The sequence below is a fragment of the Naegleria gruberi genome (genome assembly GCF_000004985.1).
Source record: "Naegleria gruberi genomic scaffold NAEGRscaffold_12, whole genome shotgun sequence".
Classification (NCBI taxonomy): domain Eukaryota; phylum Heterolobosea; class Eutetramitea; order Acrasida; family Naegleriidae; genus Naegleria; species Naegleria gruberi.
Window position 1 is genome coordinate 227,536 of NW_003163315.1, and position 24,142 is coordinate 251,677.

The 24,142-nt window shown below is 32.9% G+C and overlaps 11 protein-coding genes across 11 annotated transcripts; 7 read left to right on the top strand and 4 right to left on the bottom strand.

The window, feature by feature from the left end:
• Positions 1–512: 512 nt before the first annotated feature.
• On the top strand, positions 513–1,948 carry NAEGRDRAFT_1759 (uncharacterized protein; the record flags this gene model as incomplete). The annotated part of the gene is made up of 9 exons (XM_002679645.1): positions 513–660; positions 751–863; positions 913–1,042; positions 1,092–1,349; positions 1,397–1,461; positions 1,512–1,635; positions 1,682–1,754; positions 1,794–1,825; positions 1,869–1,948. Coding segments are annotated over 9 exons (1,023 nt in total), but the record flags the coding sequence as incomplete, so codon positions are not given.
• Positions 1,949–2,330: 382 nt separating this feature from the next.
• NAEGRDRAFT_78950 (vacuole 14 protein) lies at positions 2,331–4,528 on the bottom strand (the record flags this gene model as incomplete). The annotated part of the gene is made up of 2 exons (XM_002679788.1): positions 2,331–2,712; positions 2,757–4,528. The coding sequence occupies 2 exons, from the start codon at positions 4,526–4,528 to the stop codon at positions 2,358–2,360; spliced, it is 2,127 nt and encodes a 708-aa protein (XP_002679834.1). The 3' UTR covers positions 2,331–2,357.
• Positions 4,529–4,853: 325 nt separating this feature from the next.
• On the top strand, positions 4,854–6,067 carry NAEGRDRAFT_47401 (uncharacterized protein; the record flags this gene model as incomplete). Its single annotated transcript, XM_002679646.1, has 2 exons — positions 4,854–5,057; positions 5,108–6,067. The coding sequence occupies 2 exons, from the start codon at positions 4,854–4,856 to the stop codon at positions 6,065–6,067; spliced, it is 1,164 nt and encodes a 387-aa protein (XP_002679692.1).
• A 588-nt stretch (positions 6,068–6,655) lies between these two features.
• NAEGRDRAFT_64971 (uncharacterized protein) lies at positions 6,656–8,016 on the bottom strand (the record flags this gene model as incomplete). Its single annotated transcript, XM_002679789.1, has 2 exons — positions 6,656–6,684; positions 6,813–8,016. 2 exons carry the CDS (start codon positions 8,014–8,016, stop codon positions 6,656–6,658), a joined length of 1,233 nt encoding a protein of 410 aa, XP_002679835.1.
• Positions 8,017–8,661: 645 nt separating this feature from the next.
• On the top strand, positions 8,662–10,351 carry NAEGRDRAFT_83039 (lysyl-tRNA synthase). The gene has a single exon (XM_002679647.1). The coding sequence runs from the start codon at positions 8,683–8,685 to the stop codon at positions 10,336–10,338; it is 1,656 nt and encodes a 551-aa protein (XP_002679693.1). The 5' UTR covers positions 8,662–8,682; the 3' UTR covers positions 10,339–10,351.
• A 550-nt stretch (positions 10,352–10,901) lies between these two features.
• NAEGRDRAFT_64973 (uncharacterized protein) lies at positions 10,902–11,507 on the top strand (the record flags this gene model as incomplete). The annotated part of the gene is made up of 1 exon (XM_002679648.1): positions 10,902–11,507. One exon carries the CDS (start codon positions 10,902–10,904, stop codon positions 11,505–11,507), a length of 606 nt encoding a protein of 201 aa, XP_002679694.1.
• Positions 11,508–12,555: 1,048 nt separating this feature from the next.
• NAEGRDRAFT_162 (uncharacterized protein) lies at positions 12,556–15,664 on the top strand (the record flags this gene model as incomplete). Its single annotated transcript, XM_002679649.1, has 3 exons — positions 12,556–14,515; positions 14,558–15,445; positions 15,492–15,664. Coding segments are annotated over 3 exons (3,021 nt in total), but the record flags the coding sequence as incomplete, so codon positions are not given.
• Positions 15,665–15,997: 333 nt separating this feature from the next.
• NAEGRDRAFT_64975 (uncharacterized protein) lies at positions 15,998–16,477 on the top strand (the record flags this gene model as incomplete). The annotated part of the gene is made up of 1 exon (XM_002679650.1): positions 15,998–16,477. The coding sequence occupies one exon, from the start codon at positions 15,998–16,000 to the stop codon at positions 16,475–16,477; it is 480 nt and encodes a 159-aa protein (XP_002679696.1).
• Positions 16,478–16,750: 273 nt separating this feature from the next.
• Positions 16,751–18,242, bottom strand: NAEGRDRAFT_64976 (FBOX domain-containing protein; the record flags this gene model as incomplete). Its single annotated transcript, XM_002679790.1, has 3 exons — positions 16,751–17,293; positions 17,714–18,072; positions 18,116–18,242. 3 exons carry the CDS (start codon positions 18,240–18,242, stop codon positions 16,751–16,753), a joined length of 1,029 nt encoding a protein of 342 aa, XP_002679836.1.
• A 35-nt stretch (positions 18,243–18,277) lies between these two features.
• Positions 18,278–19,906, bottom strand: NAEGRDRAFT_78952 (uncharacterized protein). The gene is made up of 5 exons (XM_002679791.1): positions 19,885–19,906; positions 19,819–19,834; positions 19,557–19,728; positions 19,328–19,500; positions 18,278–19,283 (listed from the first exon to the last, which is right to left on the bottom strand). The coding sequence occupies exons 3-5, from the start codon at positions 19,620–19,622 to the stop codon at positions 18,323–18,325; spliced, it is 1,200 nt and encodes a 399-aa protein (XP_002679837.1). The 5' UTR covers positions 19,623–19,728; positions 19,819–19,834; positions 19,885–19,906; the 3' UTR covers positions 18,278–18,322.
• Positions 19,907–20,244: 338 nt separating this feature from the next.
• NAEGRDRAFT_64978 (bromodomain-containing protein) lies at positions 20,245–23,721 on the top strand (the record flags this gene model as incomplete). Its single annotated transcript, XM_002679651.1, has 1 exon — positions 20,245–23,721. The coding sequence occupies one exon, from the start codon at positions 20,245–20,247 to the stop codon at positions 23,719–23,721; it is 3,477 nt and encodes a 1,158-aa protein (XP_002679697.1).
• Positions 23,722–24,142: the final 421 nt, after the last annotated feature.

A 24,142-nucleotide genomic window follows, 5' to 3' on the forward strand; every position in this document is an offset into this window, starting at 1 on the left:
CATCAATATTCTCAATCTTCTAAATTTATCCCTCATTGCTTTATTCATCTGTGTAGATGAATAATCAATAAGAATCTTCAATATCAAACCAGGGCTGGACTCGAGATTACAAAAAATTGAGCCATCAATGGTTTTATTACCCAATTCGAGTGCATTACTCAAAAAAAATGCTTGAAAACCATCATCGTAGTGGTGCTTTGCCAAAAAGCAAGACAAGTTTTCAAACTGATAATAATAATAATAATAATACTAATAGTAGTAGTAATAGTGATGAAGGAGTAGTTGATAAAAAACCAACATCGGAACAAAAAGGTTTTACAGTTGTGAATAAACAAGGAAGAGGAATGGTTGGTTCTTTGAGTTTTTCCAACCTTGTTCGATTGGATAATTCGGAAGTGCCTAAAGGACCCTATGGAAACAGTCCTCATTCAAAGAGAAAATTGGAAAGAGAATCAAATTGTCAATCAACACCACAAGAAACAGGAAATAATACATTAATTAGTATTACAAGAATTTTGGCAATTTATACAGGAGGAACAATTGGTATGAAAAAGAGTAGTGAGGGTTATCAACCAGTTAAGGGATATTTGAGAAAGAAACTTGCTCAATTATCTCAATTTAACGATGAAAGACATAGAAAATTATATTTGACATTGGCAGGTGTTATTAATGAGGAAGATAATGAAACAACTGAACAAGCAAAGATTGATCAATGGTTTTCAACTCCAAGAAGTGATGATGGTTGTGTAGCTCTTTATCAATTATTAGAATTTGACCCAATTTTGGATAGTAGTGATATGGGTTATAAGGATTGGGTTAAAATTGCACAATGCGTTTATGATCATTACAATAATTATGACAGTGTAAGTGTTTGAGATATTGCTGAATATTAAGCTTGATTATCAAATTTAGTTTATTATTTTGCATGGTACTGATACTATGTGTTATACTGCGAGTGCTTTGAGTTTCATGTTTAGAAATTTGGCTAAACCAGTTATTCTTACTGGTTCACAAATTCCAATTTCTCAAACAAGAAATGATGGTATGTTAATCATGTGGAATTTTACAATTTCTTACATTTGGAAATGAAGGTTTTGATAATTTATTGGGTTCTATTACTGTTGCCTCAAGAGTTTACATTCCAGAAGTTTGTGTATTTTTCCATAACAAGTTATTTAGAGGAAATAGATGTACTAAAATGGATGCAGGTGATTTGAGTGCATTTGATTCTCCAAATGTTCCACCATTAGTTAAATTGGGTATTGATATGGAAGTTAATTGGTCTTTAATTAGACCACCTCCTGCTCAGAATCAAGAATTCAAAATGGTCCCAATTACAAACAGTAATGGTAAGTAGACAGATTATTGAAGGTTATATGATTGACCAAAATAATAGTCGGTATTTTAAGGATTTTCCCAGGTATTAGCCCAACATTGATGTCCAACTTTTTCTTGCCTCCAGTAAGTAGTTCAATTCAAAATTGTTATTTTTCATACCTGATGATAAATAGATGGAAGGAGTAGTAATGCTATCTTATGGTGTTGGTAATGTGCCTTCATCTAGATCTGACTTTTTACAAGCTATTAAGGAAGCAACGAATAGAGGAATTGTAGTTGTAAATTGTACTCAATGTTGTAAGTTTCTATTGAAAGTCAAATTTCTTATATTGTACAAAAATAGTTAAGGGAGCTGTATCTGCATCTTATAAAACAGGATCAGTACTTTATGAAATTGGAGTTGCGAGTGGATCAGAGTAAGTATTTTAGGAATATCAAACTTTAATATTTCAAAGTATGACACCTGAGGCATCAGTCACAAAATTGAGTAAGTTTTAACAAATGAACATATTACTAAGTAATTATTATAGTGTATTTATTGAGTTGCGATTATGAAATTGAGGAAGTAAAGAGATTGCTCACTGTTGATCTGAGAGGAGAGCTTAATAAGCCAATGGCTGTTTCTCGTTACTCCCTGAGAGAAAGAGGATTTGTTACAGCAGTTTGTAAAGCTCTGAATTTCCAAGGAGGAGAATCTGATATCAAAGAAGTCAGTGATGCTCTCTTACCTGTAATAATGTGTAATATTGGAAGTATTGGAGCAGTTGAAGAAATGACAAGACTAATTGAAAATGAAGGAGTTGATCCAAATATTCAAGACTATGATAAACGTACAGCACTCCACTTGGCTTGTTGTGAAGGACAGCTCGAGATGGTTAAGTTGTTAATTAATTACGGAGCTGATGTTAATACAAGAGATAGATGGGGACATACACCTTATGGAGAAGCAATTAACTCTAAGCAGTATCTTGTTGTAAAATATCTGGAAAATCTGGGAATTGAATTACAAATTTAATAAATTAATCAGTTTCTATTTCATTAATAGTTCTAAACTTGGATTGCATTGTCTTGAAGTGTTGTAATAATTCTTCTTCAAGACTCTTGTCTTCTTTTGAATTTTCTTCTTCAAGACTCTTTTGACCTGTCATTTGTATCATACAAAGGCTATTTACACACTCTAAACGTTTGCTCAATTTGGTGAAGGCTGTTGTTTGAGGTAAAAGCATCATCAACCCATATAATGTTTTGAGGAGATAAGGGTGTTTGTGAGGCTCTAACAACTGAAGTCTCAAATCAACAAAGATTGGAGATTCCAATAATTGAACAAGATTATCGATTTGTGTTAAAAACTCCACCGTCACTTCGATTTCAGTACTTTTAAAGTAGTAAGAAAAGTGAATTATTTGTTGACAACTTACAAGCTAGAAACTAAATAGCTTGCCAATTTGTACTGATTGGCAAGAAGGCATAAAGTAAGAGTGGCAATTGAATTGTGACACCAACTCTTAAATAAATCATGGAAAAGCTTTTGACCTTCAACAGAGCTATGGGACTTTTTAATGGAGGTTCTCAATCCTAACAATTCCTTACTGGTAAGTAAAATCATATTAAGAGTTTGGACCAGTGATGATGTAAATTCCATATTACTTTGTTTGGTATCTAATAAGATATTTGAGAGTTCTTTGAAAATTTTCTCTGGATTGAGCATAACACTCAATTTTCTGAAAATAAAACCAGCTTTGGTCAATAAATTATTATCATTTTGGAACATTTGAAGGAGGGACCTTAAGAACTTTTGGAAATTTTCTTCAGTGGTTGAAATAATTGCCAAAACTTGTAAATCTAGGGAAACAACATCTTCGTTAGGGTCAGATAGAGATTTCAAAAGTAATCCAAAAATAATGTCGATATGCTTCATTACACGGTCCAAATTCTTATTCAGAAGGATGTGGCACCATTTCAAAGCACAAATTCTATTAGGGATGGAAGGCTTTTGCAATTCAGTCTTGATGACTTTCATCACATCACTGAATGAAATAGTTTGATCTGGTGTTGATTTATCCTCTATTATTCTCATAACTTCACTATTAGCTTGTGTACTGGCGTTTCTCAAATCCATTTCATTATTGGAAATGTGTGGTAAAATAGCACCAATGACCTGTGAGTGATAAGGTAATACCTTTCTCTTGTCGAAAAGCAAAAATTTGTAAATCCAAATAATAGCTGTTTGTTTTGCAAGACTACTTCCTGGAGCATCATCACAATGAGCGATGAGAATTTTGATGAGAGGACCAAAATCAATAGAATCGTAGGAATATTCAATTTCTGTTAAAAATTCATCAAGAACTGTTTTGGCTTGATTGACTATTTCTCTATTAGGATCACTTAACATGAAAAATACGCCAGAAAGGAAATGAGGAAGATACTCAATCAGATCAATATCTGGTACAGAATCCAAGACAATAATCCAACTCAATAAAAATTGTCTAACATATGGATCGTTGGTGTTAATTCTCTTACTAAGCTCTGGAATAAATTGATCGATATTGAATATTTCATCTTCTGTCACAATATCTTTAATCAATCTATCCAAGACAACATTAGCATTTTGAACTGTTGTGTCAGGATCTCCACTTAGTTTACACAATCCATCAAATATTACATGAAATTGTGGTATGATTTTTCCTCTTGCAATTTTAGCTACATTATACACAGCTTCGGAAGCATGAAATCTTACTTTAGCATCTTGATCACCAAAACAACGAAGAATAGGAGGAACCAAATCTTCCAAATACTTTCCAATATCTCTATACAAAGCAATTGCACAAGATCCTAAAGCCCATAATCCTCCTTTCTTCATATTTGGCTGAATAGAGTCAATCAAGTGGATTGTCAAATATCTAATCAATTTTTTAACAAGTATTTCTCCTTTTTTTAATTTATCATCATCATCACTTGATGGTACAACAGATGTTGTTGTTGTTGATAATGTATCCGAATCAGTCAATAATAATTTCAAGACAAGCCTTTCAATTTCCTCTCCACCAATTTTTCTCTTTTCCTTTAATTTATCCGTTAAATTTCTAATCAAAGCTTGTGTGATCAGTGGAATAATTTCACTAAATTCATTCTCTACACCCGTATTGTTTGATGGTTGATAGAGGGAGGCACTTGATGCCGAGTGTTGCATTTTTTTATTTGATGACTTGAAAGATTTTTATCTTGATTAAAATTATTATTTATTCTTTGTTATTTATTATTTAATTAAATATTATTTGTCAATAATAATTCATTATTTATGAGTATTATTAAGAGTTCTTGGTGCAAAAATATAATCATCAATATCCAAATCGGAAAATGTCTACAGTTAGTTTGTAGCCGTTTTGGCGGGTGAATTTAATGAAGTCACAAAATAGAAAAAAATTAAAGAACATTAAGCGTGACGAGGTAGCAACCGCAAAGGAAAAAGCCGATCTCATTCTCAACGCTTCTCTCTCAATAAATTCATTCTTCTCATGTCTTTTGATGCTAGTAGTACTACGAAAAGGAGAAGTTTATCTGTACAGGAAACAAGAAATAGGCTGAGGAATACTCAGCTGAAGAAAGGAGAATTACCTGTATCTCATTCAATTCCCTCTCGGTTTGAAACAAAATTAAACTTGAATTATTCGGAGAGAAAAGGGTTCGGAACAAGCACAACACGTTTTCAAGTATTTGTGGTAGGTTGTTGAGTTGGATGTTTTTTGATTTAATTTCATGTTTGCAATAGAATGATACACTAGGACCAAATGCAACATCTTATAATATAAAACGAGAAATTAGAGAAGAAAAACCATCAGATTCAAAGAAAGGATACGGAAATTTAGCATCTCAAACAAAGAGATTTTTTGATCAACCTCGAGTTGCATTTATTACTCCAGGACCAGGTTCAGCAGAACCAAAATCATTTGTTGAGGATCGCCTTATTAAAACACCAAGTAGTAGAAAAGGAACTAGGTCATTTGTAGAACCAGTGTCCAAATCATTGAAAACACCAACATCAACAACTATGGTTGGTCCAGGTAGCTATGAAGTTGAATCACCAAGGAGAGCTCAATCAGCTAAATCATCAGTATTTGCTTCAAAAACTGAAAGATTTGAAGCATTTAAGGGTCTATCTTCTCCAGCCGCTGTAAAAAATAGATTCGAGGATATGTTTGACCATAAGTATGAAAGAGAGCATTGTGAAGATATGCTCTACTCAAGGAAAGAAAAAAGAAATCTGTCACAATCAGTATTTAGATCTGCAACTTTCAGAGATTTCGATATTAATCCAAAATCAATGTATGAGGAGGTCGATATTCGAGATATTAGTAAGCCAATCACTCCAAGTACTATTGAAAGAAAATCTGCTGTGGAAGATATGCAAAAAGATGGACGATCTTACATTTTCAAGAACCACAATATGGATAGATTTGGTAACTTTGTTGGGAATACAAGGAAAAAACCAACAAAAACGCCTGCAAGTCCCCCAAGTTATTACCCTAGTTTTGATAGATTTGGTGGTAATATGGCAGAGTTGGAGAAGAAGAAACATATTAGTTCAAGCTTTTTCGTTTCGAACACTAAGAGAGATATGGATGTTATTCCAACAAATGTACCTTATCCAGGCAAATATGATACTTCACAACTATTTGCTACCGGCAATCAAAAGTCGTTTAATATGAATAAAAGTGGTATATTTCTGTAATTATCCTATTCGTCTGCATTTATTAATGAGGGTGTTTGCATGATTTTAGAAAGATGTTCTGCAATATGAAATAGTGACGTTTGTTCTTTTTGAATGCTAGTCCACTCGTTTTCAATATATGCTGTTTTAGCAGACTCTGTAAAGAATGCCTTAGATGTGCAATTGGTTATAGTAATTAAGAAAAATAAAAGTTCTGCTTCGCTCCAATTCAATTCCAATATTTCAGTGAGATTTTTCAAAATTCTCACATTTACAATTTGGTTATTCAATATTAACACATCTCTTTCTTCCTTGATACCTAACAAGCTAGCAAGCTTCTTATTCGATGTCCTAATTGTTAATCTAAGGTTCTCTGCACCAATATATTTAAGTGATGTGAATCCCATAAAATTAAAAACGAGCTCGAGACTAGACTTGTTTGTTGCACCTAGGAGCTTATTAGAAACTGTTGGAACAACATTCATTCTAACTATACTATAATTTGTACTTTCAACACTAGAGCCCAGTAATTTGAATCTAACTTCTCTACCGAATACATTTGAAACATTTCTAATAATTCTTTCATATTCTTGACTGTTTCTTTGGTAATTAACAAGCCTTCTTGGAATCTCTAGTAGCTGTATATCACAGAGTAGTTGATTTGTCATGTTAATAAGTAAGTCTAATAAATAAATTTTTGTGGATTTGATATTTGTTAATTCAAATACATATTGTTTGAGGAAAGTGGATGATACAAAGTCAATACTTCGGAATTCTTCTGTTGTTTCTCTAGTTGTTACTTGGCATTTTTGTATTGCTGATGGGAATGTTTGTAAATTATTTCTCTTATAGTTATAGTATTGTTCAATTACATTTTGACAAGTGTCCAAAGTTCCACACATTGCCAAAAATTGGAACATTTCTGTTACGGACATCGATGTAGTATTAGTAATGACACCACTTAGTTGACAAAGCTTGTAAAGAATGATATCATTGAATTCGTACTTGCTTCCTGCCATATTTACAATAATTTGTCTTTCATTATTAGCCAAGTCTCCTGAGAGTCCTAAAAATGTTCCATATTTTGTAGAGTTTGTTCCTATAGACATTTGATATAATGTCACTCGTTTCTTTTGTTGTTGATTTTGTAAAGTTGTGGCCATAAGGTTTTGGTGAATAAACACTTTTTGGTCAAGTTGTTGCAAATCAGGTATTAATTGAATTACAGAGGAAAATCCATAATTTTCTTCTCCTTTGATTTGTTCAAATTCAATAATTTGAAGTTTTCCTAGTAAAAATGTACACATTTCTTGATAATATACATTTTGAAGTGAAATGGTATCGATTAATTGTCTAACCATTTTGTGTTTTTTAGTAAATTCTACTCTAGATGATAAAGGTATGCACATAAATATTCCAACTGGTGGTATATCTGGTTTATCTTTTGGCTCCTCAATCGATGGTATAGTTGCTTTATGAAAAAGTTCGTTCAATAGTAATTGTATTCTACAACTTCGTGAAATAACTTGAACAGACCTCAAAAAGTTGTGTTGCTTTTTTTTCAAAATGTCAGCTGTGATTGTTTCGGTATTTGAACTTAACATTAAAACGCAAACTTGATGATACCATTGAATAAATTGATTCATACTGAAAATATATGGCGAATGTTTTTTAGCCAGCTGATTGAAATGTTGTGAAACACAACTGAAGATAATAGCCGATGAATATGGAAGAAACACAAGAATTCTTTGATAAAGTTCCTCTCCCGAATCATGTGCTTGTGCGAACATCTTCACCAAAGGAATAATATGGTCAGAAGAACTTCCGTTATGACTCTTATTCTTTGGTGTTTTCCTAATAATATTTACTCCAGATATTGCCACATTAGAATCCACATTATTAAATGTTCCATTACTATTTGTATTATTATTTAAAAGTTGAAAGGCTTGATTAGATGAAGCATGAGCCATCATTGAATTAACAACTTGATCATCATCTTTTAATTGAATTAATTGAAAAAACAGCATTCCATAAATAATTAAATTCTCGGATATTTCTAGAGAGTGTTGTTTCAAAGATGACTCCACAGAAAAGAAGAAGAAACAACAGAGTGAAAATATTGCTAGATATGAAGAAGGCTTTTTTTTTGATTGTCCGTTGTGCGCGCACGTGGGGTAAATTGATTTTCCTGCTTGGCTTGTGGTGAGAAGAAGGATGTTCCTCTTTTTTTAATTAATTCTTGTTGGGGGATGATATTTCAATTATTATTTGGTTTATTGTTTTTTCTGTTAATGAGACAATGGTTGCTGTAGTTCAAATAATAAGATTTCCATTTTCTTGGTTTAGTCTCATTTTGATTTTGGATAAAGATGACAATCATTAAAAAGCTTTAAATTTCCCAATAGGAATAGCGTTCAATCTGAAGGCGTGTAATATATCACTATCCGAAGCAAATAATCATAATATTACCAATAGTAAAGATGTAATAAATTTTCAATAAACAAAATTAAAGAAATTAATGATTATATTAATTAGCGAACAGGTATTAATTTAAAAAAATGTACGGAACAAGAAGTGTTGTTGGAAAGTGTGTTACTTCAGGGCTCTTCTCAAAGAAATACTCATCACCAATTTGGATGAATGTAAAAACATTATCATGTGGAAAGGGATTTAAAACACATTCTTTTTTGAGTGATAAATCTAATCATGAACATACTAGTGTGAGCTCCGATGAAGAATATTTGCAAATGAGAAAGGAAGAATTAAAGCAATTTCAACAAAAGTATCCGAATGTATTGCCAACACTTTATCCAAATCATTTTGCTTTAACTAGTAACATTAAAGAGTACAAGGAAAAATATGATTATCTTCAACCTAGTGAAAAATTGAAGGATGTTGAGGAATGTATTGCTGGAAGAATTATCAGTAAGAGAAAGGCAAGCTCTAAACTTTTTTTCTATACAATTAGAACTAATAATGATCATTCCCTTCATCAAGTTCAAATTATGACTGGCTCCGAATATTATGATGAAAGTAATAGAACTACTGATGAAACCAATTTCTCTCTAATTAATACCATCCTAAGAAAAGGTGACATTATAGGAATTAAAGGATTTCCAGCCAAATCCGGCAAGGGTGAATTGAGTATTATTCCAAAACAAATTACATTACTCAGCCCATGCTTGCATCAACTTCCTCACAAGGTTTCTTACTCCGAAGGCACTTCCCTTGATGATATTGAAAAGAGATTTAGATATAGATATTTGGATTTATTAACAAATCACGAAGAGCTTTACAATATATTTTTAATTAGAAATAAGACTATGAGTTTTATCAGAAACTTTTTTACCAATAAGGGTTTCCTCGAAGTTGAAACTCCTATTCTCAGTGAAAAGAGTGGTGGCGCCAACGCTAAACCTTTCGAAACTCATTTGAATGCCCTCGATATGGATTTAAAGTTGAGAATTGCCCCAGAATTATACTTGAAACAATTAGTTATTGGTGGTATGGACAGAGTGTTTGAATTGAGTAAAGTTTTTAGAAATGAAGGAATGGATTCTACACACAATCCTGAATTCACCAGCTGTGAAGCTTATCAAGCATTTGCTGATTATAATGAAATGATGGATATGACTGAAGAGTTTTTCAGACAAATTGTTACAGAAATCAATGGCTCACCTATTCTCAAAGTTGATGATATCGGAGAGATTGACTTTAGTAAGCCTTTCAGACGTGTTTCTTTTATTGATTCGATTGAGGAACATATTAAGGAAAAACTTCCATTGCCTACTGACCCAGACGCAGTCAACAAATTATTAGATATCTGCAAGAAACACAAGGTTAAATATTCAACAGAAAAAGTTAATTATGGATACCTGTTAGACAAGTTGCTTGGTACCTTTGTTGAGCCTGAATGTGTTCAACCAACATTTATCATGGACCATCCTGTTGATTTGAGTCCACTTTCTAAATCTCACAGAGATAGTTCACTTATCACTGAAAGATTTGAACTTTTCATTGGAACAAAGGAATTGTGTAATGCCTACACTGAATTGAACGATCCAGAAGATCAAAGAGAAAGATTCAGAAAACAACAAGAAAAGAAGAAGCAAGACGATGAAGCACATGAAAATGATGAAGCTTTCTGTAAAGCTCTCGAATATGGATTGCCTCCTACAGGTGGTTGGGGTATTGGTGTTGATAGACTGGTAATGCTCTTGTCTAATCAAAAATCAATCAGAGATGTCTTGTTATTCCCAATGCTCAAGCCAAAGAATGTTTCAAAGGATTAAATTATTATTTATTTCAACTTCCAACTTTCATATATTCTTGTATCAATAATTGTGTAGAAATTACAAGATTTGTAAAGTTAAAAAAAATGAAACTAGAAACCCTTGCGTACATTTTGCACGAGTTGTGGGAACATTTTCTGTTAATACCCTGGTTTCTTCTCCTCACGCTCCGATATTCACTTTATTATTTTAATAATAATAGTGTTATTGGAAGATTTATTAACACAACATCCCGATACTTTTTCAAAGATGTTAAATACGGAAAAGAGGAGAGCAATGTAATGGACATTTTTCCAGCCAAATCAGTAAAAATTGAAGATGGAAAACATAGAGTGTTATTATTTATTCATGGTGGTGGATGGGCATCAGGTAGGTTAATTGTTTGTCACACTCAAAATACAAATTGAATAGGAAATAAGCATATTTATCATTATTTAGGAAAAAGGTAATTTTAAAATTGAATTTATTCTAAACTATTTCAAAGCTTGTCACAAAAATTCGAGGATTCTACAATAATTATCTGTAATTACAGACTATGCCCAAAAGCATTCATTGAGGATCAAATGTGTGACATTAAAAAGTGTATTGAGTGGATTTATTCAGATTTGAATAATTATTTATTATCAAACAACCTCTCACACTTATCAGATATAGCCAATACAGATATTGAGCTGACAGCATGTGGGCATTCAGCTGGTGGACATATTGTTTTAACAAGTATTTTGGACGATCCATCTTTTGCAAAATACATCAAAAATCTCATTTGTCTTGCTGCAGTTTATGATTTGGAATCACAATATGAAAAAGAAAAGACTAGAGGAGTTGAAAAGATATCAGGTCTGTACAGAGTAATGAGAGGCGACTTGACCAAATATGCTCCTGTTGCAATATTGAAAAAGTCATCTCCCTTAGTACTCGAACAAATTCTCAACAATAACCCAGACCTTAGAATATCCATTCTTCATGGTCAAGAAGATACCACTGTAGATTTGTCATTTATACATGAATTTACTGATTTGTATCAGAATTCTGAGTGTAGAAAGTGCCATTTTGCAAAGATCATTTTAGATGGTTTTAACCATACTGATTTTGTCAAACCCCTTATGAATATTAATTACCCACACAAAAAGGATCGCCTTTTGGATTTGCTCTCCTCAATAATACTGTAAACCATTGAGAAATTGTAACCTTAGAGTAATAACACTTGAAGAGGAGTGTTTGTTTGCAAATGATTATTGTGTGTTACTCTAGAGTTGAATAAAAGATATTTTCCCTCTATTTCAAATCTTAATATGAAAATTCCGAACACAACGGGTCACTTTAGGTCTCTACTATACCACATGTTGTTGAGGATGATGAAATTAAACAAGGATTTGCAAGCACACAGCTTTTACATCTTCCCGATGAACTCAGAGTTATCGTAATCTACATGATTCAACACAATCCAAGTGCGCCCACCAACAAGGATGATTGTTGTTGATTTTAAAAAAAATAAGGCGAATTATTGCTCTGTTGTGTTTTCTTACCATCATCACCCTCTGAATAAATATCCGAGAGTATCTAAACCCCAATACACAAAGAAGAACTTATCATCAGTGTTACTTCTGAAAACAATATTTTGGATAGTTATAAACTAGTCTGATTATTCTCTGGTGATGAGTAAGGAGTTTTCTGAATTTATGACCAATAGTTCGAAAAGAGAAAGCAAAAGACATTTACTTGTCAGCACTTCACCAACTATTGAACTTTCAGGAAATGATCTTCAAGAAACAAACAATATCGTAACTAGTGATGGTAGGATCTTTTTCATTTCTTCATTAATTAATCATCCTTCTAAATAGACACTGTTACGTATGAAACAATCATGGCAAAGTATACAGTTTCAGAAAAAGCTGCTACTGTAGAAGATAAAGATGCCATGACATCACAAAAGGATCTTGATGAAATACATACAATGATCTATTGCAAACCATTGAAATTGAATTGGTTTCTATTAATTTTATATTATATTTTAGTGATTTGTTCATTAGGATTATTACTTTTACTTTCAAGATGGTTTGAATGGTTAAAAACAAGAATGACACACTTGGAGTGCTCCAATGAAGAAGCACAAATGGTATTGATCAAGGTAAGTGGATAATATATCGGAATTAGTGTCACAACTGTCTATAGAGTGCCACTGGTGCTTTAACTGCCTGCCCTGTTCAAAAACACTTCATAGGAAATTATAGTTCTAGCACATCATTTGTTTCCAGTATCAATATTTTTACTTACAGATTTGTCAAATATATCTATGATACTGATTCCGATAAATTTAGAAGATTACAATTCAATACAGCTGTTCCATACACTACTGTTCATTCTGAATTTTCTACAGGACTTACATCACAAGCAAGAGTTTTGAGAAATATTTTATTTGGAAAGAATTTGATTGAAATTCCTGTGAAGAATATTGTTTCATTGTTATTGGATGAAGTTTTGCACCCTTTCTATATTTTCCAAATTATTTCTGTAACTATTTGGTTAGCTGACGAATATTGGTCATACTCTGCCTGTATTATTGTTTCAGCTGTTGTATCAATTATTTTCAGTTTAATTGAAACTAAAAGAAATTTGACTAAATTGAGAGATATGGCCCACTATGCATGTGATTTAACTAGATATTCTAAACAAGGAGAAAAACAAGTTGTCTCATCCGAACAACTTGTACCAGGTGATGTAATTGAATTAACAGATGGTATTCTGTTACCATGTGACGTTCTCCTTCTCTCTGGTCAATGTATTATGAACGAAGCCATGCTTACAGGAGAAAGTATTCCAATTGTTAAAACTCCACTGCCTAATGAAGGATCCACTAACTATTCTGTAGATGCTGACAAATCCTTTACCCTTTATTCGGGCACTCAAATTATGCAAATTCGTAAAATTGGAGATGAGAAAGTCAAAGGTGTTGTTTGTAGAACTGGTTTTGATACGGCCAAAGGAAAATTAATTTTATCAATTCTTTTCCCAAAGCCATCCTCATTCAAGTTTTACAGAGATTCTCTCAATTTCGTTGGTTGCATGTTCGCTATTGGTTTGATTGGTATTGCTTATGCTATTATCAAACTTGCTGTCTCTGGAGTTCCTTGGGACAACATTATTCTCAGAGCTCTCGATGTTATCACTATTACTGTTCCGCCTGCCCTACCTGTGGCTATGACAACTGGTATGTCTTTTGCAGTGGCTAGACTTAAGAAAACCAAAATATTTTGCATTTCTCCTAACAGAGTTAATGTTGCTGGTATGATTAAGTTGATGTGCTTTGATAAGACTGGAACAATTACCACAGAAGGCTTAGATCTTTATGGTGTTCACCCATTGGAGGATGCTGAATTTTCTGACATGATTGTTGAGGAATCAGTTACTGAAGCATTTAAGGATGTTAAAAATTTGAGCGAAAAGAAAAAGATGTTGCTTTACTCAATGGCATCATGTCATGCCTTGACCTATGTTAACTTTGAATTAGTCGGTGACCCTCTTGAAGTTAAAATTTTTGAAGCAACCCAATGGAAACTAAAGGAACCACAAGCTTCAGACTACATGTTTGAGACTCCAATTCCTACTGTTGTTCATCCACCTCATCACAATCACCACAAGACAGAATTGACAGAATTGGAAGTTCAAAATATCGATATTACTAGTCTTCCATTTGAGCTTGGCATTCTTAAAAAGTTTGAATTTAAATCATCATTACAAAGAATGTCAGTAATTATGAGAAATCTCCAAGAAGAAAAAACTTATGCCCTCGTTAAAGGCTCACCAGAAATGATGCAAAAATTATGCGTTCCTGAATCAATGCCAGCTGACTTCTCAAAAGTTCTTTACGAATATGCCCACAAAGGTTTCCGTGTTATTGCTTTTGGTTATAAGGAATTGGATCAACCATGGAAAAATCTTCAAAGAGCATCAAGAGAAGAAATTGAAAGTGATTTGACATTCATTGGTTTTGTTTGTATGCAAAACAAAATGAAACCAGACTCTAAGAAGGTTATTACCTCTCTCAATGAAGCTGGTATCAAAAGTGTCATGGTAACTGGTGACAATCCATTTACTGCCATCTCTGTTTCTAGACAATGTGGAATTGCCAAACCTGCTGGTAAAGTTTATTTGGGTGAACTTAAGGAATCTCACTATGGTGCATCATCTAATCAACATTATATTGACTGGAAGAATGTAGATGGTGAGGACAGATTAGATCCTGACAGTCTTACACCAATAGACACCAATGACTATGCTCCTTACGAATTGGCAATCACTGGTGGAGTTTTTGAACGACTTGTTAAGGACCATACTTTAAAGATTGAATTATCTGGAAGTACTACATATGTAAATATCGATTCTCCATCTCTGCTTCACAGAGTTTTACTTGGATGTAAGATATTTGCTAGATTCACTCCTGACCAAAAGATGAGACTTGTTGAAGAATATCAAAAACTTGAATACTTTGTTGGTATGTGTGGAGATGGTGCCAACGATGCTGGTGCTTTGAAAGCTGCTCATGTTGGTATTTCATTGAGTGAGGCTGAAGCTTCCATTGCTGCTCCATTTACAAGTTTGAAACCGACAATTGCTTGTGTTCCAAAGGTCATCAAAGAAGGAAAAGCTGCATTGGCTACTAGTTTCCAAATGTTCAAATTTATGATGGTTTACAGTTTGATACAATTCTTTACTGTCATCCTCTTGTATGATATCAATAGTAATCTTGGTGATAATCAATTTTTATGGGTTGATGGTGTTGTCATCTTTACTATGGCCCTTCTCATGGGTAGAACTGGTTCAAATAAGAAACTTGTTAGAGATAAGCCTTCTGCCTCATTGGTATCTCGTGAAGTCTTTTTTTCCATGGGATTCCAAATTCTTATTACCGTAATTAGTCAAATTATTATTTGGAATAATATCAAAGTTCAAGGATTTTTCACTCCTCTTGATCCTGAACCAGAAACCAAAAAGAATATCAGATGTTATGAAACCACTGCCATGTTCTTGCTTTCTACATTCTTTACATATAATGCTGGTTTGTCATACAGTATTTCCAAACCATTCAAGAAACCTGTTTATAGAAATAGTAAGTATTTAAAGAAATATTTTGAATTTTTTAACAATTAATTTAGAGCTCTACTTTGGACTTTTGGTTTTACTTTTTGGCATTCTCACCTACTGTTTCCTGATGCCTGACTATTATTTGAGTTGGTTCTTGTATATTAGAAGTATGCCAGTATACTATCGTTTCATTCTCTTTGGTGTCGCATTAATTCACATGGCCATCAGTTATAGCTTTGAAAGATTCTTCATTCTTGGACCAGGTGTGAAGTGGTTGAGAGTGTTTTCAATCCGTCCTTTGAAACGTCTCTATTATTATTTGAGAGGACGTAACACAAGAATCTCCAAGAAGAGAAGACTCTATTCTAAATTGAAAGAAGCAATCAATGAAAGAGGAAGAACATTTGCCTCCACATTCTCTGAAAAGGATAGCTTCACTCAAACTAAGAGTTTTGGAGGTGTAGAATTAGTTTAAAATTCTCAAATATTTGAAGTATTCCAATAAAATTCGTGTTTTCTTTACAAAATATTCTAAATACCATTTTGCCGCCTTCCTGTTTTCTCTTGATTGAAAAAAATGAGTCAACAAAGAGTTAAAGACGAAAAGCCTTCCACAACAAGTGTGAGAGCAAATTTTGTTCGGGTTTCCGATTTGCAGAAAAATGGAGGCTCTGGAATTGATTATAAGAATTTATTTGGTCACAAGAAGACTGCATCCTCTTCTTCATCATCTTCCGTAAAAGCCTCTTCTTCATCAATTGAAAAAAAGAAGCCTTCCCGATCATCAACAAGTAGTACAACAACATCAAAAACAGAAAAGAAAAAAGCACCCGTTAAAAGAAAATATAAATCTAGAAATTCTGAACCTGTCAAAAAGGTTGAAAAAGGTGACAAACTCAAATGGATAACAAGAAAAGGAAAGAAATATGTATCTTATAATGGAAAGAAATATAGTGGAAAAAAAGGTATAGTTAAATTGTTATACATTCTCATTAAATCATTAAGCTTTTCAAATTTACAAAGAGTGGAAGGAAGTAAATGGAGAAGCATCAGATGAATCAGACAATGAGCAATCAGATGAAGAATATGTTCCGCCAAAGAAAAAGACTAAAAAGGAACCAAAAGAAAAGAAAGTTGAAGAAACTAAACCAAAACTCAAATTAAAAAAGAAAGAAATTGACTCTCAAGCAATTACCATTGATAAATTCTTTAAAAAAGAGGCTAAAGTGGAAACAATTGAAATTGAATCGGAAGACGAAATTGAATCATTCAGTACTGGAGATGAATTTGAGGATGATGTTGTGGAAATCATTGACTAATTTATTATTGATTAAGAAATAACTCTTTCATTTCTTAATATCTGTAGTATTGCTTGCTTTGTCTCCTTATAATCTATTAGATTCATAACAAGGGTCTTCTTGTAAGATATTGTTGGAGGTATATGAGATAGATACATATTTTGGATGTATTGTATTGACTTTTGAACAATCCATCCTCTATTTTTGTAATACACTTTGAATATATTGTTTTCTTCATCAATAGAATCAAGCTGATTTCTTGTCATTTCTTCAAATGTTTTCATAGCAAATCTATAGCTAATATGTGGGTGGTGATATTTACACAAATTGTACCAAACATTTTCTCTATTTGCTGCTTTGTTGAATTGCTTACATGATTGCATGACTGAAAACAAATCATATGGATTCAAAAACTTGAAAATTTCTGAGAGCATGTCTTCATTCATGTTGGTTGAAGGAATTTGATTGACTTCTATTGAAGAGTTATTTGATTTTCCAAAATTAATGAATGGTTTGATTGGTTCAACACCCTCTATCATGAATCCATTTAAAATCTTGCTTTCCAATAAGTCTACCTTGCTAAATATTATATACAATGGTATGTTAGAGGGGAAATTCCCATCAGATATTGTTTTCTTGAAGCAGCTCAATGAATCTGTCAATCTATTCAATGAATCATCTTTAAACTATTAACTTTGAAATTTGAATTAATTTACCAACCTTCAAAACAAAACTGATTAAATTCTGATAATGAAATAACATAAATTAAACATCCCAACTTGTGTTCAAATATATATTTCCACTCTTTCCAAGATTTAAATATTCAATTTTGAATTCATAATGCACTTACTTTTCCTTCCACACCTCTGACCTTCAGAATCAAGAATAACCACAGTTCGATTCTCAACTAAGTTCGACTTGATTATGTATTCAGGTATTCCAGTTGTCTGTTAAGATACATTCTTCAATAACTATTGAAATCAACTGAAACTTACCATCCAATATGATTCCAAATCTTCCTGTAATCCAATATCAAGATTTTGAATAGAATCCACTTTTCTCAATAGACTTTCAAAATTTTCCAAAGGAAACTGATATCTGTGACGATTACTATATGCCAAGTGAATGTTGGGAGTGGTAAAGAATGGAATGAATTTCCTTATTGCCTCATAATCCGAATCGATATTATTACTAAGATATTGATTATCCAACTCTGTATTTAAAATACTAGCCATAGCATTCTTCATCATGTAATATAGTATCCGCCTTAATTCTTCTCTATCAAACTCTGTTAGCGAGTACTTGTTCAATGCTGATTTGAAATTTTTCACAAGTGTACTTTTACCACCTTCCCCTAATAAACGTTTAGAGAATTATCACTTAATCGAACAACCTACCAGTCCCAATTATTCCCACACAAAACGGATTCATTTCTACTCTGTTTACTTCATCAATAACGTCATTATCGCTCATTGACGAAGAATCATCATTATCAAATGATGATGAAGAGTTATGTTGACCCATTTTGTTTTAAAAATGTATTTTAAGGTTTGTTATTTGAATAAAATACCTTAATTTTTTATTTAGTGTTTCCGTAAAGAGATTTAAAGAGTCAATTGGCTACCTTCAATCTTTGCCTTTTGATATTTGGTACTAACCCATCCATCTTGGTTAGTTTCAAATCCAACATGGCCTATGTCTTGCCATTTTCCATTAGCAACCAAAGGTCCCTTAATTTGGAGAGTACCGTCAACAATCTTAACTTCAGTATTGTCAACAAGTTGTCCGTTAATTGTCAAAACTCCTGATGATTCTTCTAATCCAGAAACAACCAAAGTGTTTGTGACTTGTGGTAACTTTTGTTTAATCAAAGCAAGAGCAGTAGTAGAATCAAATCCAAGAGGAGCACAAATAACAACATTCTTCAAATCATCATAAGTATTCTTTGAGAAATCAGCATGATTCAATAAATCATCCAAATCTTGTGGTTCAGTGAAGAGAGTAGTACACTTTTCCTTTGACAAGAGAGAAAGTGTAGTAGCAATATTGTATTCTTCAGATGGATAAACAATAACACCACCAGAAACAAAGGAGGCAAAGTTGCCCAAAATAGCTCCGGATGGAGTTGTAGAGTATTTTGGAACCATAACACGGTCACCTTGTTTCAAGTTAAGAGCCTTAGCAACTGTAGAACCAGCGTTGAGGAGATTCTTGTGTGAATAAACAGTGGTGGTAGCCTTGTCTGGATTCTTGTCATTAAATAAAATCAAACTTGGGTTATTTGGTTCCAATTCCATAGCAATTCTACGGAGAGGAGATTCATAGTATCCAAATGGACCATAAACCAAAACATCCTTCAATTGATAAGTTCCTTCTTTTGGCTTTTCCTTGATATCAGTGAAAAGAATTTGTTTACAGAATGGGAACTTTTTAGACTTGAATGGAAGATGTAATTCTGACAAACTTAATTCTGGAACAACTTCTCTGATCATTTTGTAGTAGTTTCTGTTTCCGATCTTTGTAGATGATACCAAAACTCTTGGTCTAACTAATTCCATGAATCGACTAGTTTATGTTAATGATATCATATCAACAACAATAACACTTACGTCATATCTTTGGCTGTTTTAATTTCTGGGAGAGGAACCAAGATAGCACCAATCTTTGCACAAGCAAGGAGAGTAACAAGTTGTTCGGCGTTCATTCCTTGATTCAAAGCCAATCTATCACCAGGTCTAAGACCCATTTCAGTTAATCCACAAGCCAAAGCTTCCACATGTTTCTGAATTATAATAAATTTGTTAATTTTCTACTATTTAAATTTTCATCAATACTCACTTTAAGAGTAGAATATGACCAGTTGACGTTTTGGTGAGTACACTTCAAAGCATTGGCGTGAGGCATTTCTCTGGCATTTTGTGAGAGTTGGTATCCAATTGTAGTGTTGATTTGTTGAGACTCAGCTCCCTTCAAATAAGTGGAAGCGAATCTTGTTTGTGCTGTAAATCCTCTATTTTTGTTGTTTTAATAATTATTCATCATGATGATAATAGTAAAAATAATAATATAAATATTCAAATATTTTCGCTTTTAAACATACATCAAAGGGATATAGTCTAAATAATAAAGGTTAATAAAGAATAAAATAAACACGGAAGATACGAACGCTTTTGAAGGTTTTTGGCGACTCTTGTAAGCATTTTTTATGGTGTTTAAAATCGTTTACTTTTTTACAATCCAACTTGCTCCAGTCATTTTATCAATATTAAGTTTGTTAACAATAAGAAATATTAAATACTTTTCATTCTCTGTTAATACCAAGTAAATACTATTCTCTTGCTATCCAATATCTCATGTTGTATTCAACAAATAATTGGTGGTCGAGTTTGGATGTTATGACCGCTACTTTGGTTTCTTCCTGGCTCTTGTTGAATCCCAACAAACAACCGTTAAAAAATATTGAGAGTCAAAAGTTGTCGACTCGAGCGCGAACAACACGCAAGAAAAACACAGGGAAAAAATAGCAATGACAAGCAAGAAGAAGAAGGCTTCATCTTCGTCATCAACAACATCGTCATCACATGAAGAGGAATCATCAACAACAAAAAATAATATTATGGAGGATGATGCGGGTACTTCTAGTAATAATAACAACAACAAGAAACACAAATCAAGTAAACGTAAAAAAAATTCTGATGAAAGTGTAGTGGATGAAGTAAAAAAGACACCTCTCAAAGTGAAAATTAAACTGGGTGATACTGAAACAACAGTAGATCCTCTCGAACCTGAAAAGAGAAAGAAGAAGAGAGAATCTAAAAAATCCGATCAAAAATCACTTGTTTCAACACTTATTACCCTTTTGGACAAACTTTTCAAGGCAGATAAGAAACAGAACTTCTGGTATGCTGTTCCCGAAAAAGAAAAACAGTACTATCAAGTCATTGATAATCCTATGGATTTATCTTCAATTCAAGCAAAATTACTTCTTGGAAAGTACTCTTCAATTGGTAAATTTAGACAAGATCTAGACATTATTCACAACAATGCAGAAAAGTTTAATGGACAAGCTTCCCCAATTTTCAAGGCTGCAGAAAGGTTGAAATCAATTTATACAAAAGAACTTTCAGCTTACTCCGATTCGGATCCAATAGTAACACCTCTCACAAATGACGATAGTACAGTAGAAGAATGTATGATACAGATTATAGATGCTCTTAAATATGAAGATTCTTATTCCATTTTCCATGAACCAGTCCCAAAGGAAGTTCCAAATTACTATGAGACTATCAAAAAACCAATGGATTTTGCCACTTTGAAGAAGAAGGTGACAGATCATAAGCTTTCCATTTCTAAGTTTGAAAAGTACATGTTACGTATTTTTTCTAATGCAACAAAGTTCAACCTTCCAGATACTCTCTACTATGCAGAAGCTGTAAGAATTTCAAAACTTTCTACTGAGCTGGTAGAGAAGCTTAAATCAAAATTCTCCTCTGAATCAAAACCAACTGTCACTATCACTGTAAAGGAGCCGCAACCAGAAGAGAAAAAAGAGAAAAAGTCAAAGAAAAAGAAAGAAGACAAAAAAGTCGAGAAGGAAGAAAAAGAAAAGAAATCAAAGAAAAAGAAAGAAAAAGAAGAAAAAAAGGAAGAAGTTAAAGTAGAACCTATTGTAGAAGAACCTTTTATTGATTTGAATGATACAGGATCTATGAGCGACGATGTTAAAACACCTAAGAAATCTTCCTCTGATAAAAAGAAAACTCCTAAGACAAAATCGACTACAAAATGGAAGGATCGTGTACGTATTACAGACTTAGATTTTCCAGATTTGGAGGACACACCTTTGTATTCTCTTCTTGAATTAGTTTGGAAAAAACTAATGTCTATAGACGAATATTTAATATTTAAAGATCCTGTATCCAAAGATGTACCAAATTACCATAATACAATTAAAACCCCAATGGATTTAACAACCATTAAGGGAAAAATAGATGATAAGAAATATACTAAGTGGCGAGAATTTGAAGATGATGTTGATCTTGTATATGATAATTGCAAAACTTTTAACTCTCAAGATTCTATATATTCAAAAGAAGCTAACAGACAGCATAGATGGTTCAGAAAATGGAAGAAAGATATGGTGACTCACTTTGGCAAGATTGAGGTTGCCGATCTTTCTGAAAAAGTTGTTTGTGACTATTTTAACGAGATATCTGTTGTTAAGACACACGCACCAAAGTATGATGTTACTCTTTTGAATACAATGGAAGAAGCAGAAGAGGAGACAACATTACCAAAAACTTCTCTTTGCTATCACCTTCTCAAAATTACAGAAGAGCTTAAAAAACACGACAAGAACAAATACTTTTGGGAGAGTGTTGACGAAAGCGTTCATCCAAACTATAGTAACCAAATCAAACATTCTATTTGTTTATCAATGATAGCCAGTAATTGTAACAACAAACATTACAAGACTATTGATCAATTTATTAATGATATTGATCTCTTACATACTAATACTTCTACTTTCTTCTCTCCAAACTCTAAAGAAGCAAAAGAATCAAAAGCCTTATTGAATCTGGCTAAAGAAAAAGCACAACCTTTGAGAATTAAGACTTTCAAAGATGGTCCAACTTCTGCCAATAGTTCCAGTACAAACACTACAACACCAAAAACAAGGAGAGAAACTAGGGCATCAAGTTCACTTTTGGATGATATTGATAATTTTCTTGATATGGATGAAAAGGATGATTTATTATCTAATGTGAAATCCGATAAAAAGAAGAAACCTTTAGCAAGTGCCTCTAAACCAAAAAGACGAAGACCAGTAAGCACTGCTGCAACAAATCCATATAATAAGGATATTGAATTAGGATGGGTGCCACATATTCATAATTGTGCATACTGGCAATTCCCATCCTATTTGCCTGATCCTAATCCAGAAAATAGACCTAAATCAATTGAATCCAATCATGATGCAACTCAATCATTCATTGATCCAGCATCCCTATCTAGCTCGTACAGTAGAGGTGATGATGAATCAAACTCATCTCAAGATGAAAGTGCTCCAAAACCAAAGAAAGAGAAAAAAGAAAAGGAAAAGACTCAAAAAATCACTTCCAATTCATCCGACATTGTTATTCCACAAAACATTTCAACATCAAAAACACCTAAGACCACCAAGAAGGAAAAGAATGTCACTATTCCACACACACCAACCTTAAATATCTCAGTTCCCCCATTCACCTCACCAAATTTATTCTCTCAATCAGCCACTGGTTCTAAATCAACTGCTCCACCTCAGGTTGTACATTTAACTACTGTTGAAAATAGACCACTTCCAAAGTATTCCTATATCATCAAAAAGTATCGACAAAATTTATCTATTAACAAACCTAAAATTGATTTGAATCAACTCAAGACTATGAATCTTTCGGATTGTATGAAACTCTTCTCAGATGATGAAAGATCAGTTTCTGAAATCGTTGAAGCAATGAAACAAAAACCAGATACCATACCAACAGATAATCTTTTATATGGACTTTCAGGCTTTAAGGACATTAGCCCAGAAGATGATGAACTCATTCAAAAGTTGGTCAAGATTGCTACCAAAGATGGAGGATTCAAGATGGATTCACACTTTGATAAGGCTTCACGTAATAATTCTTCACCAAAAGCTTCACTTTCATCAAAACATGTTGAAAAGGACATCATGGATGAAGATGATGACGACGATGAGGATGATGAGGAAGAAGAAAATGATTTGTCTGACATTGAAGATTTTGATGAGGAATTCGACCATAAGAAGGAAAAGTACACAGAAGAAGCTGATATGGATGATGACGACGATGAATTTGTTGAGGGTGATGTTATGGAGAGAGTTTTGCAAGATTTTGAAACAGTTACCTTCCCAAGTACTAGAAGAAGTACTCCCGAAGAATTGTTCAAGAAGGTCAAACAAACACTCATGGATGAAGGTGTTAATATCTTTGAAGATGAATAAATTATCAGATTCATCTCTACATATTGTGTGTGGTATTTATTTTGTACATATTTACCAAACGCTTCTTCACTAGGAGTATGGGGACAAGTTAAAATTTTGAATCATTTCCTATGAGTGACATTCTTCATTTACACTTCGAATTCCCATTTTTTCAAAAATAATAACATTATTATCCTCCTATAATATTATTAATTCTGATCCGATCACTAATCAATGATAATTTACTGAATATTTATTCTTCGATTTAATGATCATTTATTGTGTCTGAAGTTATTCTCCCTTCACGAAGAATGTTGTGTGAAAACTCTCATCAAGCATTATTTTTTGATGAGAGTTTTAAAAATGCGCTTAGCGCAGACTTCATTGTAAAATACTCATATGCCTAGGCAACCTCAAAAATTAAAAATTTGTTTCGAAAAAA